This window comes from Dama dama, chromosome 11 (assembly GCF_033118175.1).
Source record: "Dama dama isolate Ldn47 chromosome 11, ASM3311817v1, whole genome shotgun sequence".
Lineage (NCBI taxonomy): Eukaryota > Metazoa > Chordata > Mammalia > Artiodactyla > Cervidae > Dama > Dama dama.
The window spans coordinates 78,921,548-78,939,705 of record NC_083691.1 but is presented as its reverse complement, the minus strand read 5'-3'; the positions used below and the strand labels follow the sequence as shown (position 1 = coordinate 78,939,705).

The 18,158-nt window shown below is 35.9% G+C and overlaps 1 protein-coding gene across 3 annotated transcripts in view; it reads left to right on the top strand.

Annotated features, from left to right (window-relative positions):
• The window catches only part of EML4 (EMAP like 4), a 151,976-nt gene that overhangs the window by 38,042 nt on the left and 95,776 nt on the right, over nucleotides 1-18,158 (top strand). For 2 of the 3 annotated variants that reach the window (XM_061155527.1, XM_061155526.1), the window contains exon 1: nucleotides 16,730-17,090. The exons of the other annotated variant lie outside the window; for it this stretch is intronic. In XM_061155527.1, coding sequence (XP_061011510.1) covers nucleotides 17,024-17,090 — 67 coding nt within the window. In that variant the 5' untranslated portion in view covers nucleotides 16,730-17,023. Of the gene's footprint in view, nucleotides 1-16,729; nucleotides 17,091-18,158 lie in introns of those variants that run through there. 3 annotated transcript variants of the gene reach the window in all.

Genomic DNA, 18,158 nt, shown 5'->3' with positions numbered 1-18,158 from the left:
ATATACAAAAAAAGATGAAGTAATTTACAGTGAACACCTAGATAACCACCGTTTAGATTCTGTAATTGACATTTTGCTGTACTTGGGTTATCACATGTCTGTCCGTCATCAATCTGTCTTATTTTCTGATGACTTTAAGAGATGTAGATACTCAGAAGTAGATATGTTACTTTTTCCTTTTGATTCTTCTACCTTGGAGGATAGTCAGAATATACAAAGAATCTCTCTTTAAGAACTTATATGTTGGGAACTTTTCAACCTGCCTTATTCATCATATATCCAGCCAAACTTTGGTTTAGTTTTTCACAACTCTTAAGGCTCAAAGTCTCAATAAGATCTTTGGAGGAAAAGAAGAAATCATTTTTTAAATTATAAAAACAATCACTCACAATCCCAGCATAAGCACAACTGTTCTCATTAATGTGTTCCTGTTCTTTTTCTATTGCTAGTATTTTTACAGTTATTTCTGATGTATTGCGCAGTGGACCCTTAAACAACTCAGGGATGAGGAGCACTGACTCTCTAGGGAGTAAGAAATTCTGTGTATAACTTTATAGTCAGCCCTCTGTATCCCTGTTTCTCTGTGTCTGTGTTCCACATACATGGATTATGCCGTGGATAATAGTCCTTGGACTATGTATTACTGTAGTATCTATTGAAAAAGAAATCTGTGTATAAGTGGACCCAAGCTCTTCAATCCTCAACTGTATGTAGGTTTTAAATCTTTTATTGAATTTTGGAAAGTTTTTAGATTATTATAGCCTGATAATGAATGAGTGATATTTTATTGAATATCTGGATCACTGTTTCTAACCCTGCCACTTTTGAACAGTTGCTTTTCAATTGAGAAAAGCTATTGAACCAATGAAATATTACATTTATTGTGTGAAATTTGTTATATGCAAAGTTTATCCCACACCTCTGATTTACACAACCTCAACTGTTGAAACAGACGAAATGGCAGAGAAACAAAAAAGTTAGAAGGAACAAAGATGAACTTCAGTTCTGATTAACTTTGCAACTGCCTCAGAAGCAAATAAGGAAGTTAGAAAAAAATTTATTTTCAACTTTGGTGGAATGTTTTTGTCAATTAAGTAAATTTTCATTTTCACCAGTATTCTCAGAGCTGGGCTGCGTAAATTTCCTAACGTCTACCTATGATTTTAAGTGTACTAGAATTTTTTGGTGTCGGAAGTATAAGGACTAGATATGCATATTATGTTTTCAATGAATTTTATTCCTGTCTGGTGTGAAACTCCTCTATGAATTATGAGAAGCAGTAACCAGTTCACTACACTTTCATAATTGGTGGTTTCAAAATTTTCTCCCAGTTTAAGCATAATCGGCTAATAAGAGATTCAAACAAATTAGATCCAGTAATCTTAGAGATAAGAGTCTTGTAGGAGATAGTCTGTGAGTTCTACTGTAGTGATATGGGCTTCCCAGATGGCTGTGGTGGTAAAGCACTTGCCTGCCAATGCAGGAGACGTAAGAGATGCAGGTTCAATCCCTGGGTTGGGAAGGTCCCCTGGAGAAGGGCATGGCAACCCACTCCTGTATTCCTGGCTGAAGAATCTCATCAACAGAGGAGCCTGGTGGGCTCCAGTCCTTAGGATCACAAAGAGTCAGACATGATTGACTTGGCACAGTGATATAGGATTACACTTAATGCGTCAAAGCAGTTAAATCTTGTTCTATTTAAAGATTTTTCAAACAAAGCAGATCTTACTTGTTAAAAGTTATTCTTCCTGGAATTAACTTTTACCAGTGAAATAAAATTTCTCTCTAAGACCTGTTTTTCATGTTATATATTCAGTATATTTCATCTTGTTTGACACTCAATGGAAACAGATGATTACTGTTTTTTATAGAGTAACTTTAGATGCTTGAAACCTAACATTTGTCTTCTAGGCTTCACTGTGCCTGAATTAAGTTATTTACATAATACAGACCTGAACAGAGCTTTCTGTTAGGAAAACAAAGATGCTCTCAGGGATTCTTAAAATATGCTCTGGACCACATTTGATCTTGTGTGTGCATATATTCATTGTCTCAGTGAGTAGTTAGGTAATTTGAACTATCGATACATTGATTGCTGGGACTTTTAGAACATATGCCCGAGTATCAGATCTATCAACAAATATTATAGCTAATTGCTTAACTAGAGAAAATGGATTTGATCTGAATTTTGAATTAACTTTGGAGAAGACATGGAGAATTTGATCTAGGTTCTGATCATCACATTTTTGGAAAATTCCTCGAATGAATGATTGATCCTGGGATTAACTTGTGGCTCTGATTCAGTTCTGGGGTGATCCCATAAGATTGCATCATCCTTTACAAAGTGGGCTCTAGAACATCCCATTTTTTCCACAATTGAAAATTACTACAAGGATCTCTTGTTTATGTGTATCCTCCAGAATGTGTCTGAAGAGAATAGACGGTGGAGGAAAGAAGAATTAAATTTGTCTCATCATATTTACTTTGGTGTCAGCCTTTCACACTTGGTTCCTATCTGAACAGCACAATACAATTTCATATGAGGAGTAAATGGATACTCCTTTAAATTTTGAGGGTGCTTTACTTTGACAATAAAAATATTTGAGCTCTGTGGATTTCAGCCAGTAGTATGGTAGTGACTTCTCCTTTGCCTTTTTCAAAATCAGTGAAAACTTTTAGTGTAGGTATAATGCAATTGAGTAACTTGTTATGCATGTTCCTAAAAATGTAACTGAGATATATTTACCTTGTTCATCAGTGACATCATTTAAACAATCACAATTCTTGGCAGTGAGGAACTAACAGTGAACACAGAAACAAGTGAATTCTGAAGCCAGGATTAAGTTTAGTTTTAGACCTTGAATTGATTAATTATTGCAAAGACAACATCAATTGAAGAAAAGCCCCTTTTCATAAGGAATTATCTGATGTCTTTGAAAAGGACTACCTTATAAATTTCCAAGTTATGCAAATCTTAGATTGCTTTAGTTCTTACATTGATGTTTGTTTTGCTTTTCACAAATTAAAAAATGACAGATTACGTTTCACATAAGCTTCAAAAAATTAAGTTTATTTTGTGTTTTTGATTTGTTTTGGTGCATGAGCATTTGAAACTCTTCTGCAGCCAGAAGTAGCTTCTTTGAAATTTCTGTTGTATATAAGAACAGTTTAAGAGTGTCAGTTTGTGGGGGTGGGGGAGGGGAGGATTTGTTCTTAATCTGCTATTTAATAAGTGCATTATTTTCACTCATACTGTTTTTTTTTTCCCATCTATTTTTGTTAGTTGGAGGCTAATTACTTTATAATATTGTAGTGGTTTTTGCCATACATTGACATGGATCAGCCATGGATTTACATGTGTTCCCCATCTTGAACCCCCCTCCTACCTCCCTCCCCATCCCATCCCTCTGGGTCATCCCAGTGCACCAGCCCCAAGCACTTGTCTCATGCATCCAATCTGGACCAGCGATCTGTTTCACACTTGATAATATACATGTTTCGATGCTGTTCTCTCAGATCATCCCACCCTCGCCTTCTCCCATAGAGTCCAAAAGTCTGTTCTGTACATCTGTGTCTCTTTTTCTGTTTTGCATATAGGGTTATCATTACCATCTTTCTAAATTCCATATATATGCGTTAGTATACTGTATTGGTGTTTATCTTTCTGGCTTACTTCACTCTGTATAATGGGCTTCAGTTTTATCCATCTCATTAGAACTGATTTAAATGTATTCTTTTTAATGGCTGAGTAATATTCCATTGTGTATATGTACCATGGCTTCCTTATCCATTCGTTTGCTGATGGGCATCTAGGTTGTTTCCATGTCCTGGCTATTATAAACAGTGCTGCGATGAACATTGGGGTACACATGTCTCTTTCAGTTCTGGTTTCCTCGGTGTGTATGCCCAGAAGTGGGATTGCTGGGTCCTATGGCAGTTCTATTTCCAGTTTTTAAAGGAATCTCCACACTGTTCTCCATAGTGGCTGTACTAGTTTGCATTCCCACCAACAGGGTAAGAAGGTTCCCTTTTCTCCACACCCTCTCCAGCATTTATTGCTTGTAGACTTTGGATAGCAGCCATTCCAACTGGCGTGTAATGGTACCTCATTGTGGTTTTGATTTGCATTTCTCTGATAATGAGTGATGTTGAGCATCTTTTCATGTGTTTGTTAGCCATCTGTATGTCTTCTTTGGAGAAATGTCTGTTTAGTTCTTTGGCCCATTTTTTGACTGGGTCATTTATTTTTCTGGAATTGAGCTTCAAGAGTTGCTTGTATATTTTTGAGATTAATCCTTTGGCTGTTTCTTCATTTGCTATTATTTTCTCCCAATCTGAGGGCTGTCTTTTCACCTTACTTATAGTTTCCTTTGTAGTGCAAAAGCTTTTAAGTTTCATTAGGTCCCATTTGTTTAGTTTTGCTTTTATTTCCAATATTCTGGGAGGTGGGTCATAGAGGATCTTGCTGTGATTTATGTTGGAGAGTGTTTTGCCTATGTTCTCCTCTAGGAGTTTTATAGTTTCTGGTCTTACATTTAGATCTTTAATCCATTTTGAGTTTATTTTTGTGTATGGTGTTAGAAAGTGTTCTAGTTTCATTCTTTTACAAGTGGTTGACCAGTTTTCCCAGCACCACTTGTTAAAGAGGTGGTCTTTTTTCCATTGTATATTCTTGCCTCCTTTGTTGAAGATAATGTGTCCATAGGTTCGTGGATTTATCTCTGGGCTTTCTATTCTGTTCCATTGATCTATATTTCTGGCTTTGTGCCAGTACCATACTGTCTTGATGACTGTGGCTTTGTAGTAGAGCCTGAAGTCAGGCAGGTTGATTCCTCCAGTTCCATTCTTCATTCTCAAAATGGACTCATACTGTTTGTTATAGACCATTCAAAGCAGCAAAGTTCTCTAAAATGATGTTATTTACATATAATGCACACATAATACTTGTGATTTAAAAATACCAATTGTCCGTATCAATTTTATGTATGTATATATATCTTAGTGTAATTGAAGAAAGTTGCTCTTTGGGCATTTTTGAGAGAGAAGCTAGTAGAAGAGGTAACAGGAAGGGGGAGGGTAAAACCACCCATCAACTCCATCACTGACAGTAGTCTATTTTGCCCCATTATTTAGGTTACCACTGCCTTAGTTAGACTATCATTACCTCTAACCTTCATAGTCCTAGCAGCTTCTTACCTGTTGCCTGGATTCTAGTCTCAACTCTCAAACCTATCCTTTGCCTTAAATTCATTCTCCATTTAGCTGCCAGGAGTGATGAGCTACTTAAAATTGTGATTTTGATCTGGTCACTCTCCTGCTGTCCTTTAATAAGACAGTGGTTTTCAGAGTGACGTGTAGATGATTTCTTGGTGGTATAAGAAACAATTTTAGAATTTTAAAATTTACCTTTTAAACCTGAAGTAGAATAAAGGTGAGAAACTGTGCTTTACCAATATTAAATAGAACAGTTAACATGCTCCCTCATTCAGTCTGTCAGATGGGATGGTCCTCTGTCATGAGAGGAAGCGTGGGAATCCACATTGCACGGGGATTGACAGTAGAACTCTCTGTCACGTACTCTCGTGTGTTGCAGCATGTTGCCGTTTACCTGTGCTCTGTTAAGGGCATCTGGCTTCCCGTGTGCCTCAGACAGTAAAGAATTTGCCTGCAAGGCAGGAGACCTGGGTTTGATCCCTGGGTCAGGTATATCCCCTGGAGAAGGAAACAGTAACCCATTCCAGTATTCTTGCCTGGAGAATTCCGTCGACAGAGGAGCCTGGCTTGCTACTGTCCAGGACACGATTGGAATAACACTTGAGTCAAAGAGTCGGGCACAACTGAGAGACTAACACTTGTCATATTATCTAATGCTCACAAAATAAATAAGCAACTTTGAGAGATTTCTTTGAAGAAACCATAGGTTAATAATAATGATGTTAGTAAATCAAGCACAGGAAAACAACAAAATGGTACAGCTGATCCTTCTACTCTTAGTTCAAGCTCTTTGTCAGCCACATTACAGTCTTAACATCAGTGATCTAATCAGGTCTGTAAATCATCTTGCTAAAGTGAATATTACTGATAAGACTTGGGTGAATCTTTCCCTGAGTATATGTATTGTCTTAAACTATTAACATAAGATTGAAAAGCCAAAAAAGTAGTTTATTTGTCATGTCTTGATATTATTCACCACTCTGGGTCTGCATAAAATGTAAATATTATAAGCATCTTGGGGATTAAGTCCTATTGGGAAAATAAGACAATGTATTGGGAGTTTGTGAAAGGATTAAAAAAAAAAAAATAACAACCACAAGATTAAAATATTTGCTTCACCTGAAATAAGTGTGCCATTTTTCAGGATACAAATAGAAACTAAGCTATTAGCTTAGTTTATTAGCTAGATATTTAAGATATCATTTATCTTTACTCCATAATTTTCATGTTTTTATTTTTACATGTTTTGTAGTATTGATAACATATTAGCACAGTTAATACATGTATAAAAATACACATATATTGGGAATGTGAACTCAGCGTTTAAAAACTTTTAAATTGTGTAACATATGTAAGCATAATCCCAATCAATAAAGAGAATATACCCCAAACTCCAAAAGACCCCACCTTCTCATGCTTCTATCGCTTACTATCACCTCTCACATCACTAATAGCCTTTGTTTTGTTTTCTGACAATATGGTATAGTTTTGCCTGGTTTTGTACTTTAAGTGGAATCATAAAGCATATATTCTTTTATGTCTGGTTTCCTTTGCTCAGTATTATGCTTGTGAGATTCATTTGTGGTGTTGTATGTAGGTGTAGTTCATTCAGTATCATGATTATATGGATATGCCACAGCTTATTTGTCCATTCTAATATTGATGGATGTTAGTTTGTTCCCAGTGTCTTATTATGAATAATGCTGCTCTGACTCATACATATTTCTTGGTACACATGTATACACATTTCTCTTGGGTGTAATCATACAACTGGAAGTGTTTGGTCATGGGAAATGTATTTAATCCACTTTAATTGATCATGCCAAATAGTTTTCCATAGTGGTTGTACCAGTACATAGTCCTACCAGCAGTTCCCGGAGTTTCTGTCATCCCACATCTTCAGCAGCACTAGATACTGTCAGTCTTTTAAGCCATTTAGTGAGTGTACAGTGGTAGTTTAATGTGGTTTCACCTTGTACTTTCTGAATTACTAATAAGATTTAGTACCTTTTTGTGTATTTATTATTGACCATCTGGCTGAAAAGTTCCTATTCAGGTCTCTTGCCCAGTTTTCTGTCAGACTGTCTTTCTAATTGATATGTGGGTATTCTTTGTATATTGAGGATATGAGCCCTTTGTTTGTTATATGTTCCAACCACTTTCACCTATTCTGGCTTGCCTTTTTACTCTTTTTTTTAAAAAATATTTATTTGTTGGGCTGCATTGAGTCTTACATGCAGCACACTGGAGCTTTGTGGCAGGCGGGATCTTTTCTTGCAGTGCGAGAATTCTCTAGCTGTGGTCCATGGTCTCAGTAGTTGTAGCATGTGGGCTCAGTTGCTCCACAGCATGTGGGAATCTTAGTTCCCCGACCAGGGATTGACCCTACATCTGCAGGGCAGATTCTTAACCACTGGACCACTCAGGAAGTCCCCCACTTTTTACTCTTAATGATATTTTTTTATGACTAGACATTCTCAATTTTAAGACTAATCTCACTATCAACCTTTTAACTTATCAATGATGATTTTCATGTCTTATTTAAGTATCTTCTAAAAGGCTTATTGTTTCATCTTTCACATTTAAATCAACAATCTACCTGAAATTTCTATTTTAAATATGTTTTGAGATGAGGGAAAAGTTTCATTTCTTTTTTTCCACATATGGAGATTCATGTTACCCAGTATTATTTATTGGCATGATTCTTGTTTCCTCTGATCTCTAAAGTGCTGCCTTTGGTCTGCATGAGTGTGATTATTTGTGGATTGTCTTTTCGGTTTCATGGATCCATTTGTCTATGTCTTAATTACTATAGTTTCATAGTAAGTCTTGATATCTCATAAAACAAGTGCTCCTACCCTCTTCCTTTTTTTCAAGAGGATGTTAGTAATTCTTGACCCTTTGCTTTTCCATATAGACTTTAGAGTAAGCTTATCAAATTTCATGTGCATGAGCACACGCAGGATGTTCATACACTAGATTATTGGTGTTTTTCTGTATTGCATTACATTTCTGGGTCAGTTTGGTTAAAAGTGGCATATTTTCATTGAGTCTTCAATCCTTGAACGTGGTATATTTATCTGATTACTTAGGTCTTTAACTTCTCCTACAGTATTTACTAGTTTTTTATATAGAGCTCTTGAATGTCATTTATTAATTTTTATTCCTAGGTATTATTTTTTAGTACTTCTGTAAATGATGTCTTAAATTTTTTTTCTTTTTCTGTTTGTTGCTAGGATGTACTAATGCAGTTGGCTTTGTATATTGATCTGTATCCATCAATGTTGCTAAACTTGCTATTAATTCTAATAAATTATTAGGATTTTTTAGGATTTTATATGCCTAATTGTATTGTCTGTGAATGATAATTTTATTTCTTTTCTAATCTTTATTTCTCTTGTCTTATTACTTGAGTAGAATTGCAGTACAGAATAAAAGTAATGAAAGTAGGTATCCTTGTTCTCTCTCTTTTTTTTTTTTTTGGTTCTCTGTCTCAAAAGGAAGGCTTTAAGTATTTCAACATTAAATATGATGTTGTAGTTTTTTGGGTTTTGGTGTATGCATGTTCTGGTATATGCATGTTTGGTATATGTATGTTCTGCCAACAAAGATCTGTCTAGTCAAAGCTATGGTTTTTCCAGTAGTCATGTATGGATGTGAGAGTTGGCCTATAAGGCTGAGTGCTGAAGAATTGATGCTTTTGAACTGTGATGTTGGAGAAGACTCTTGAGAGTCCCTTGGACTGCAAGGAGAACCATCCTGAAGGAAATCAGTCCTGAATATTCATTGGAAGGACTGATGTTGAAACTGAAACTCCAATACTTTGGCCACCCGATGCAAGAACTGACTCTCTAGAAAAGACCCTGATGCTGGGAAAGATTGAAGGCGGGAGTAAAAGGGGTTGACAGGGGATGAGAAGGTTGGATGGCATCACTGACTTAATGGACATGAGTTTGAGTAAACTCCGGGAGTTGGTGATGGACAAGGGGGCCTGGCATGCTGCAGTCCATGGGGTCGCAAAGAGTCGGACACGACTGAGCGACTGAACTGGTTACTATGGCTGCATAACCAATTAAAAACATAGAGGTATAAAACAGACATTTATTTCAAACATGGATTTGGATTACGAATTTAGAATTAGGGCTTACCAAGGAAGGCTGTCTCCACTCTATATTGTCTCATGCCTTAGCTGCAAGGTGCAAAGTAGTGGGAAGGAATCATCTGAAGGCTAATTTACTTGTATTTATGCAGGCGCTGGGCTCCCACCTGAGTTCTTTCGTGTGGTCTCTCCCAGTGGGTTAGTGTGAGCTTCCTCATTGCATGGTGGCAAACATTTCCAAAGAAAGAAGGCTAGGTAGAAGCTGTTTCCTTTTTACAGCCTCATCTCAAAAGTCATGTAAGCATCACTTTTTCATTCTCTGATTAAGCAGTCACAGGCCCCTAGCCAGATACAAGAAGAGGAATTATTAACCCTGCTTTTTGGTTAAAGGAGTATCTGTCAATCACATTGTTAGATGAGCACTGGGATGGTGTATGTACATGCTTTTAATACATAAATGTATGTATGTATGTGTGTGTCTAACTAGGGAGAAATGTAGAAAATATGATCTCCCACAATGCCTTTTCATCAGATTAAGAATGTTCTTTTCTATTCATAGTTAATCAGTTTAAGAATGTTCCCTTCTATTCATAGTATTTTTACATTTTTGTTTTGAATTGTTGTTAAATTTTATGAAATGTGTTTGTTGAACATGATCTTATTTTCTGTTAATGTGATAAATCTCACTGATCGCAATAAATTAAACTTGACTGTGATTTATTATCCTTTTAATATATTATTGCATTTGGTTTGTTAATATTTTCTTTAGGATTTTTGCATCTTTGAAAATTCCCTGAGCGTAAGGACTATCTCTTACATCACTTCAGTATCCTACCATAGATTTAATATGGGCTTCTCTGGTGGCTCAGACGGTAAAGAATCCGCCTGCAATGTGGGAGACCTGGGTGGTATCCCTGAGTTGGGAAGATCCCCTGGAGGAGGGCATGGCAACCTACTCCAGTATTGTTGCCTGGAGAATCCCCATGGACAGAGGAGCCTGGTGGGCTACAGTCCATGGGGTCACAGAGGGTCGGACATGACTGAGCGACCACGCACAGCACAGACCTAATAGAGCATTGAGCATATGAGGTAGAAGCTTGGAAAATAGCTCTTTCTGTCACTTCCTATTCACAATACCAAATCGTTTGAATACTGAGTGTTGGTGATTTTTTAAGAAATGTGCTCTATTATGGGACGCCTAGGAAAGTTTTTTTTGAAAATGTGAACATATTTATCCTGTCACAGAACTCTTCACTGAGTAGTCTCCTGTTTTTCCTCAGATACTGTGTTTCTGTTCTTTATGGTAGAGCTTTATCATTTCTGCCAGCTTGAGAACACTCCCTTTAAATAAGCAAGGATTTAATTATCTGAAGCAAGAAGTACTACCATGAAATGCCAAATTCTCTACTTTGAGGCTAAAAAAACTTTGAAGTTACCTTATTTTCTTCTTAGTCTCCTCTCTCTGTAGCCGTGGAGAAATAGAGTCATACAATCAATATGCCATCTACTTTGATTATGATGTTTCTTAGTCTTATTAATAAAAATTACTTTGTCAGTAAAACTGATTACCATCCTTTAAGAAGAGATGCTTTTAAAATTGCTTTATATATTTTAAAATTATAAATACATACTTGCTCGTTTAGTTTGATTCTACATCAGAAATTGACAAACTATGGCTCTTGCACCAAATCTGCAGTCTCTGTATGTACATCGTTGTGTTGTGTGTTAGTTGCTCAGTTGTGTCCGACTCTGCAACCCCAAGGACTGTAGCCCGCCAGGCTTCTGTATACATGCAGTTTTCCAGACAAGAATACTGGAGTGGTTGCCATTCCCTTCTCTGGGGTATCTTCCTGACCTAGGGGTCAAACCTGGGTCTTCAGCATTGCAAGCAGATTCTTCACCGTCTGAGCCACCAGGGAAGCTTAGCCAGGAGTAATTTTTATATTTTTAAACGGTTAAAAAAAATCAAAAGAATAATATTTCATGGCACATGAAAGTTACATGAAATTCTAGTAGTAATTTCAGTGTTCATAAATGCAGTTTTACTGGAACATATTCCATCTGTAGAGATACTGTCTATGGTTGCTTGTTCTGCAAGAGCAGTGTGTGATGACTAGAATAGAGATCTTCTGACCCGCAAAACCTAACATATTTACTTTCTGGTCCTTCACAGTAAAAGTTCGCTGACCCTTGTTCTGTATAAATGGATTTCGTTATTTTTTTTCCTTCCAAAAAACAGGATGTAAAATACACTGTTTATACAGTGGATATGCATCATCTTATTGGTGACTTTTTCCGCTTATCCAGCGATCACTGATAGCATACTGATACCACACTGATACATAGTGTGTAATATTCCATATTTAGATACTATATTTCATTCACCTGATCTCATTTTTATAGACCTTTAGGTCTGTTTATACATACTACAGACATTGTTGCATCAGAGTACATATGTGTCATTTTAGTTATTTAAGTAGCAATTACTAGATTGCTTTTCAGAACATTTGTAGCAGTTCACAAGTAAACCAGTATAAAACTGCCTGTGTCCTAACGCTTTGGCCACTATTTGCTGTCATATTTTTAAAACTTTGCCTGTAAGAGCAGTAAGACTTATTTTAGTTTTCAATCTTCTGCTGACTAAAGAGGCGAAGCCATTTGTACTTGTAAAGATGTGCTTTAAAGGAGCTGAAGTTTCATCATCTCAACATTTCGTTTTTCTGTTTTTTAAGATCTTAAGTGTCAGCAGTCACAAATTGCAAATTTTACGCCAGCCAGTCATCTTTCCTCTCCTTGCTTACAAGAAGTCTGTCCCTATTACAAGAGTACTGTGTGAGAGATTTTGACCTACTTAGCCCAGATCTCTTTCAGTATATGAAAAACATCCACACTAAACACATCTAGATACAATGAGTAACATGTTTGTTTACAAACGCCATTATGTTTTTCTTAATCTTTGGGTAGCTTAGTAAACAGACATAATAGTCTTTTAAGCGACGCCGGCTGTAACCTACATTATGAAAAAGATGTAGTTGTTCTTACAATTCCAGCTTCTTTCTCTTTTCCCCCTCTCATTATACTCTTATTTAGTTGATTCCTATGTGCTTTTCACATTCTCAGTAATGCCCCAGGAGGCTCTAGTCAGTCATTTGCGGAAAATGGAAACTCTACAAACTTTCAAAGGGAATTTACAATTTAAATTATGAAATGAAAGTTTTTGTTGCTTACTGAATGGTTTGTTGTTGTTTTGGTGATAGCTTTTTTGCTCTATAATTCATATGCCATACATTTAAAGTATACAGTGCAGTGGTTTTTAGTATATTCATTCCCAAGGTTGTATAACCTTCACTACAATGAATTAAAGACTATTTTCATCACCCTAAGAAAAGATTCCGTGTTTTTCAGCAGCCACTCCCCATTTCCCCCATCTTCTATAGTCTATAGGCAACCACTAGTCCACTTTGCCTATTCTGAACATTTTGTGTATATAGAATCATACAACATGTGACTAACTTCTTTTAACTTAGCATGTTTTCAGGATTCATCTGTGTTACAGCATATATCAGTACTTCATTTCTTTTTATGGCTGAATAATATTCCATTGCATGGTTATACCATGTGAATGAATATCTTTGTAATTCAGTGGGTATTTGGGTTTTGTTTACTTTTTGGCTCTGATGAGTAATGCTGCTAGGAACATTGATGTGCGAGTTTTTGTGTGGAGGTACCTTTTCATTTCTCTTGTGTATGTACCCAGGAGGGAATTGCTGGGTCATGTGGTAACAGTGTTTAACTTTTTGAGGAACTACCAGACTCTTTTCCAAAGTGGCTGCACCATTTTCCTTCCCAGCAGCCCAATGTATGAAGGTTCAGTTTCTCCATACCCTCACCAACAGTAATTGTCATTTTGACTATAGCCATCCTAATAGATGTGAAGTGATGTCACATTGTGATTTTTTTTTTTAATGTGGTGTGATTGTTTTTGTTTTTGTTTTTTTATCTTTGGAAACTTTATGGGTGTGATTGTTTTTGTATGATAAAATATGCATAACAAAATTAACTATTTTAACCATTTTTAGGTATATAATTTACAGTGTCGAATAACTGTTAACCACTGTCCATTTTCAGAACATTTTTGTCATTCTAGACAGAACTTTGTACTCATTAAATACTAATGCCACATACCCCTCTTTTCCCAGCCATGGTAACCTCTGTTCTGCTTTCTGTCTCTCTGAATTTGCCTACTCTGTATACCTCATTTAAATGCAGTCATACGCTATTTGTCCTTTTGTGTCTGACTTATTTTACTTAGCATAATAATTACAAGCCATGCTGTAGCTTGTGTCACAGTTTTATTCCTTTTTAAGGTTGAATAATATTCCATTATATGTATATACCACATTTTGTTTATCCATTCATCTGTGGCTAGTCACTTTGGTGGTTTCACCTTTTGGCTATTGTGAATAATCTAATGTGAATATTAGTACTGATGGGTCTGTTTGAGTCCCTGCTTTCAATTCTTTTGGGTACATACCTTAGAAGTGGAATTGCTGGATCTGTTTAACTTTTCTGAGGAATCACCTGGATGTTTTGCACAGCAGTTATGTGATTTTTATTTCCATTTACAATGCACAGGGTTTTAATTTCTCCACATTCTTTCATGTACTTGTTAGCAATTTATATATCTTCTTTGGAGAAATGTCTGTTCCACACTTTGGCCTATTTTTGAAGGTGGGATTGCTGGCTTGTAGAGTAAGTGTACTTCAAATTTAGTAAACCTTGCTAGCTTATTCTCCCAAGCAGTTTATTAATGTACATTTTCCCTCAAAAGGGTATAAAAGTTCTGATGCCAATATTGGGTGCTGCCAGAATTTACAGCTTTTTTTTAAATTTAATAGCTATGAAATAAAAGCTTATGATTTTAATTGTATATCCCTATTCAGTGAGGTTGATCCATTTTCCCTTCTTCCCTACAAACAGAAGTTTGCCAACTCCTATCTTTTTCATATTTTTTTCTTGGTTTGAGTTCTTATTATAGTATCTGTTTTTAATTTTTGCCTTTAAAAGTCTTTACTTTTCAAAGCAGAAAGAGCAGAATTTGAGTTTATGTTCCTGGGATTTAATATGGTACCTGACAAATTAGTCACTCAGTAAAATGTAGAATGAATAAGTATTTTATAGAAATCTAAAAATTTGTTCTGTGTTTAAAGAAATAATGATACCTAAATTAAGACACAAATGAGTACTACCGACTTGCACAGCTGTGTAAATTGTATCTTTGTTGTTGTTTAGTTGCTCAGTTGGGTCTGACTCTTCTGCAACCCCGTGGACTGTAGCCCGCCAAGCTTCTCTGTCCATGGGATTTCCCAGGCAGAACTGGAGTGGGTTTCACTTTCCTTCTATGGGTTATCTTCCCAACACAGGGATCAAACCCGCATCTCTTACATTATAGGTGAATTATTTGCCACTGAGCCACTTGGGAAGCCCAAATTAAAAGCATTTTACTAGCAAAATTTTGCCTTCTAGAAATTAAAGGACAGACTTTAAGAGATGCTACTCAAGACACAGGGCATTTGGCAATGAAAACTTGGAGTCCTAACCACTGGACCAAAGGGATTCCCCACCTCAGCATCTTGAATAATTTCTGTACCTCATGGTACTCAGATACTTTAATGTATGGATAAGCTTTTTAGAAAGATTGACTGTAATAGTAAAGAGGGAAGAAGTGCTTAAGCAAAGAAGCTAAACTATTTAGGAACCAAATACTTTCTGGTCTGAAATCAGATTTTGATTTGAGAAGAAAGAAATGCCCAAGGTATATAATCTACAGATTAGTAGCAGTCTGCAAATGGGAGGTGGTGAAAAGAACCTCAGGTCCTATCGTGTATGAGGAGCCTTTTTGTTATGTATTGGTTTACAAAGCACTAGGTTGCAGAACTTCTTGACAGTTCTATAATCTTAGGAGTCTGTGAGCCGTCGTTTAATAGGGCTGCATTTGTTTTCAGTTCAGTTCAGTTCAGTTCAGTCACTCAGTCACGTCCGACTCTTTGCAGAAGAGTAATTAAGACCTAAATTATAAAACTGCAGCCTTAAGTTTGTCTGTTGACTGAAGAGAGACATAATAAAGTACAGTCTGCGTCAGAGCTTCTCACCAGTCAATAGCAAGAATTTGAACTCTGTCCTAGTCTGTGCCTGGCATTACATTTCCTTTGTATCATTCTATTTCCCCTCTGTCTGCTTTTATTCACTCTACATGGTCTCGCCTAAATGTCCTTTATTTCGAACACATTGCACACCTCCCAGCCCACTTAATTCCTGTTAATCTTCCAAGGAGCTCCTGTATTTTGATGAATCTCTACCAGGTGTTAATCTGTAGAGGAGTATTTTCCCAAGTCTCACTTGAGGAAACATTCTTGGTGGTTCCTGCTTTCTTCTGTAAAGGCTTTTATAAATATTAATCTAGATCATTTTGCTTCATTCATCTTTTATCAGCTTTGCTTTTAGTTGATCCTTATCTCAATGTAGTTTAGGTTTTATCTGCTTCACAGTATTTTGTGTGCGTGTTGATAGTAGTCCTGTTATTTCTGTTTTGCTTTGGGTTGGTTTAAATTTGCTTTTCTCAGTTATAAATAAAAGTTTAAAAGCAACAAATTGAAGAGATAATCCATCAGTAGTTTTGTTTTGACACTTAACTCCATGAATTTGTTCTTTAACTAGCTTTAAAAGTAGTTATCAAAAGAATAAATACATATTGTATTTATTAACTTTCACCTGCTTTTACATACTTTTGTAAGAGAGACTAAAGATATTTGTAGTATTGTAAGCATATGTAGTTTAAAATTGGAATGTCTGACCAGATGTAAATTATTATAGGTTACATACTCATGCAATTGTATTATTTTAAAATAATTTGGAAAATTAGTGAATTAAGAAAAATGACTGTTCTCATTGTTAATCATATTCATTATCTTACTCTAGTGAAATGGTTGTAATAAATCAGCCAACTTAGTCTTTAACACTTAAGCTTTTTAAATTAATGAAGTGACCATTCTTTCAGTTTCTTTACAGTTCATGTGGATTTCATTTTATTTTAAACAAAGGCAAAAGGAAATGTGGCTTGCCACTTTGCACACACATTGTTTATTTCCTAGTAAAGAAAAGTATTCATTTGAAGGGCTTTAATTCTGTTAATTATAGAAACTAATATGTTTTATGTTTCAGAAGGCAGAAACTGCATTCTGTATTTGAAGCAGTTGTACAGTACTCTTAACCAACTGAAAGATGATCAGAGAAGTAGTGCCTGAGGACAACCAAATAACTGTAGTGAATATTCATGTGGTGCATTAATTCATGTGTTTCTGCATGCGCCTGGAATTTAGCCACTCCCGAGACAGTTTTCTGTCTTTTTACCCTCCTTTTGCCTGCGTACTGTTTGCTCTCCTTCAGTTTCTTTGTCTCTTTATAAATAAGTAGAAGACTTTTCTTTAGATAAGAGAGCAAAGGGGCAAGAGAAGAACTATCTTAAGAAGTTTTTATTTGTGCCAACATAGAAGTGCTTTGTGGTAGGCCATCTGGACCGGGAGGATTTCCTCAGAATGTAAAGTATGTCGTGAGATTTAGAGAGCTGGGATTTGCTCTGGAACTATCTGGGAAGGCAGCAGGAAACGTGGACAGAACTGGTTTATGTTGCTTGTAACGTAGGTGGCGAGAATGGAAGACAGCCTGCCTGGTCTCGCTTCAGTATGTGCTTCCTCTACACTTTCAAACTTCTGCACTGGTAACGTATCTTTCCTTTTCTGGGAGACATGTGTCACAAACTTTACTACTTGTGACAAAAGAAATCTGAGGATTTGGGAATGAATTTAGGCCCCTTCCTTCCCTCCTCCCTCCTCCGCCCAGCTTCCTTTAAATATATGTGTCAGTAATAGCATAAATATTTGGTTACCTACTTTTATAAATGACTTAAGATTGTACCCCCTTTAAGGAAATATTTTCCTGTTGTGAGGGCAGAATGGGCTTTGTTCAGCTTGTTTTCCCTGTCCCCACAAAAGATGGTCATTACATTGTTCGTGAGGGAAAAAATAAAAACAGCTTTTACTGGAAAATAGTTTAAAAAAAAAAGCGTGTCTCTTAAATAATAGGAAATGAGAATTGTGTAATTAAGCTTGACTTTTGCTTCTATGAAGTCTAACCAAAAAAACATCAAAAGCAGAATTATCTGATTGTGAATGAATCCTAGTGATAGAAGGAAGTAAAGTCCTTCCCTGGAACTAGCCTTCATGCTCAGAGTGCTGTGGCAAAAATGGTTTTATATTTTATTTTAACACAATTCCTCTTATAATTTATACTACTAGGGGGATTTTTTAGTAAGAATATCTTATAAGAAAAACAAACATGAGTTCTTTAACATAGAAAATGTAAGTCAATATTATTTGTTACTCAATTGAAGACAAATTAGATACTCTTTATTTTCATATATTATTACTAGCTGGACATGACTGAGTGACTGAACTGAACTGAACTGGAGGTAATTAATATTGTCATTTACTAAAGAAATAGAGTATCCAAATTTAACAGTGTCTTGTTTAAAACTTTGAGAGAAAAATTTGACTTCTGGCAGTAAAATATTAAGATAAATAGGAAACATTAATTCCTGCATAAATATATGTTCATATGAGCTCTGTTTTTATTAGTGTATTTTCTTATGGTTTATTTCCGAAGTAAATTGTAGCTGTTATAGAATTGATAGTGCATAACTTTTTGATATAATACTTAAATATTGTCTTTAAAAGACAATATTTGAAGACAACCATTTCCATTTTAGAACAAAACAAAAAAACCACTT